This window comes from Bipolaris zeicola (genome assembly GCF_000523435.1).
Source record: "Bipolaris zeicola 26-R-13 unplaced genomic scaffold scaffold_572, whole genome shotgun sequence".
NCBI lineage: Eukaryota > Fungi > Ascomycota > Dothideomycetes > Pleosporales > Pleosporaceae > Bipolaris > Bipolaris zeicola.
Window position 1 is genome coordinate 1153 of NW_006912621.1, and position 2887 is coordinate 4039.

Consider the following 2887-nt stretch of genomic DNA (forward strand, 5'->3'; position numbering starts at 1 on the left):
CTATGTGTTCCGTGACATACCCCGTTCCGAGTTACCATTGAATGTGGCTCCCTACTAGGGTTTCTCGGAGCTAGCTCATGACCTGCTGAAAGCCAATCCCTAGGCGCTCTTTGATATTAATGCTCCCGACTCCCATGTTTGGACACCGATCTAAGAAGCAGGGTTCATAGGCCACCACGTAATTGTTCACGCCTTACTCTAAGCCGGCGCATCAGTGAGTGCTCCTGACGCCTCACATTCGACTCCCCTCCTTTGGGCAGTATTCAAAGGCCTTGAACGAGCCATATCCACGCTCCCGGACCACGGTGTAGACTCCTATCGAGCGGACCGCAACGACTGAACAGCACTGCATTAGGCCATCTTGGCCCATTACGAAAACTGTATCGACCTCTTATTTCACCACATAAATCAGAATTCCCAGCCTCAAAATCTGTCTTCGATGAGCAGCACCAAGAACATCTCCGTCAAAGCCCTCACTGTGTCCCAAGCAAAATCAACCATGGCCTCCCTTCACAAAGAAACAAGCTCCCTCAGTCACACGGCAAAGGTGGAAGATTTGTTCACCTTTAGTTCTCTACTAGGCGACGCTGAGGCCTTCCACCTGGACGAAATCCGTGACGCATACGACGCCGACCTCGCCGGTACAGGTACTATCTGGGCCGAAGAGCCGCCGGTCCGTGACCTCTGGCGCGCCATGTTGAAAGCCAACTTCGGCTTCTAGGGTGTCGAGCGCTGCAAGTCGCCGTTAAAATCGTTTCGGAAGCGGATGCTGCACAATGCTATCGAGGAAGGGAATTACGCAATGGCAGAGACGCTGCTGCGTCTCAGTCGGGATCTGAGGCTAGATTCGAGTCGGGACAGCATAGCCTCTGGGGGTCTCACATATCTACAGTTCGCCCTTTGTAATGGTCAAGGTCGCATATTAGATGCACCGCTCGCAGCGGGCCTGTATATCATTGCTGCGGATGAAAGGGATATGACGCCTCTGCACATGACGTGCATGGGAAGCGACAGAATGATGATTAAGCGTCCAATAGATTGTAAATTGGTTGATGCCAATGCGTTGGATAAGAAGGGTAGTACGACTTTATATATCTTACTCGAATGTGGAGCGGGAGGGGTATCCGTTGACGACGATGCAAATGTTGAGCTGTGTTGGCTTCCCCTCTCCCGAGGTGCCTCGCTCGACGCTCTCGACAACGATGGAAATATGACACTCCACATGGCCTGCAAATCATGGGATGTGAGGCTCATAAACTCTCTGAATGAGAAGATATACAATGTGGATGCCATGAATGGGATGGGGATTATCGCCCTTCATTGCCTTTCTATGTGGGTTAGCGTTGGGAGCGATCAGTGGTAAGTACATCCACGCCTATTTTAGAAGAGGAGGGATTACGATCCCATGGAGCGTGCACAAGAAAGTTATTGATAGGTTGCTCTCACTTGTTGACGTCACTCATCTTGAGGCCATTGGCTCCCTGTCCGACCGGGGCACCGACAAGCAAACTAGCAGGTTTGAATCGATATGCGTCGAATACACGCCCTTGGTTCTGGCCATCGCTTCTCGATAAGGAACATAGCGGGCCATTCATTGGACTTCGGGGCGTGGTTACACATAATAAAGTCGTTGTAACCTTTACTGTTCAGGAGCACGAGAAACGGCCAGGCGGTCACGGTGGAGCTGCTGCTGGAGCACGGGGCAAATCCCAAAACGAGGATGGATCCGCACAATAACAACAGAAGAATACTGGGGGAGGTTTTCGGGAACCCTCCCGTCATGGCACAAGGCGATGGGGCAGCATTCTCACATGACGAGCCCAACACGCAACATCCTGGGTCTGACTTCAAGTCGACGATCCACTATCTGCTTGAAGCGGGGGCGGATCCGAAATTTAAGGGATGCGATGAGTCTGCCATTGAAGCGGGCATTCTCCGTAACATATCTACGGGAATCTTTCTTCAACTTCTCCAAGGAGGTGCAGATCCCTACGACAAAGGCCACTGCGATTACCACGCCTTCGGTCTAGCCTTAGTACAAGGTTTCTCAGACAAGCTTCTCCGTCCACTGGAATTCATAAAGAGTCATGCTTGCCAAGGCCACTGGCTGCAGATACCCACGGATCTCGACTTTTCACGGCCAGAAGCAGGGATTCAGCTTGTGCTAGGCTGTCTCCCGCAAGTTGGCCTGATCAACTTTAAGTACGACAAAGGCGAAACTATGCTGCATGGCGCTGTGAGCAAGGACAACCTAAATCTGGCGGAATCACTGCTCGATCACAGCGACGATGTCACCTTCGAAGACATGTACTACGGCGCGCCACTGCACAAGGCCGTCGGCCGAATCCGTGATCTCCATCAGGCGGAACTGAGGAGGGAGGTGCGGGAAGATTTCCAGCTTGCGAATGTGGCCATGTATAATCCCACGGTAGGCAAATCTAGATTGTCATTCCTCTCGTGAGATCGGTATCCGTAGAATAGGTCCACCAAGGGCGACAGAGGGCCCTCGATCGGGGACCTCGTCAAAATCATACAGCTGCTGGTTGAAATCGGAGCCGGTTTGAATGCTGAGGGTACCATTTCCCAAGACTGCGCAACATGCTGCTGCAAGTCGCACCTATGGAAATCGGCAGCACCGCGCTAGGACTTATGCAGATGCTCCTAGATCTGGGGGCACTTATCACTGCCGTCGCTGGCAATTTCATAGTAGAACACGCTGCTAGGTCTTCTAGGCACGAGGAGCTTTGGGAGCGGCTGAGGAAAAGTTTAAGCGCTGGTGTTGAGATGAAGGTGTAGTCTATGATAAAGCACATGTCTGTAGTGACTTTAATAGCTATATTTGATAATATAACGTACCTCACGGGTTCGTTAATTACACGGGTTCGTT

General features: G+C 51.7%; 1 protein-coding gene across 1 annotated transcript; it reads left to right on the forward strand.

Annotated features, from left to right (window-relative positions):
- Positions 1-499: 499 nt before the first annotated feature.
- On the forward strand, positions 500-2796 carry COCCADRAFT_31501 (uncharacterized protein; the record flags this gene model as incomplete). Its single annotated transcript, XM_007720684.1, has 4 exons — positions 500-673; positions 722-1359; positions 1651-2428; positions 2656-2796. The coding sequence occupies 4 exons, from the start codon at positions 500-502 to the stop codon at positions 2794-2796; spliced, it is 1731 nt and encodes a 576-aa protein (XP_007718874.1).
- Positions 2797-2887: the final 91 nt, after the last annotated feature.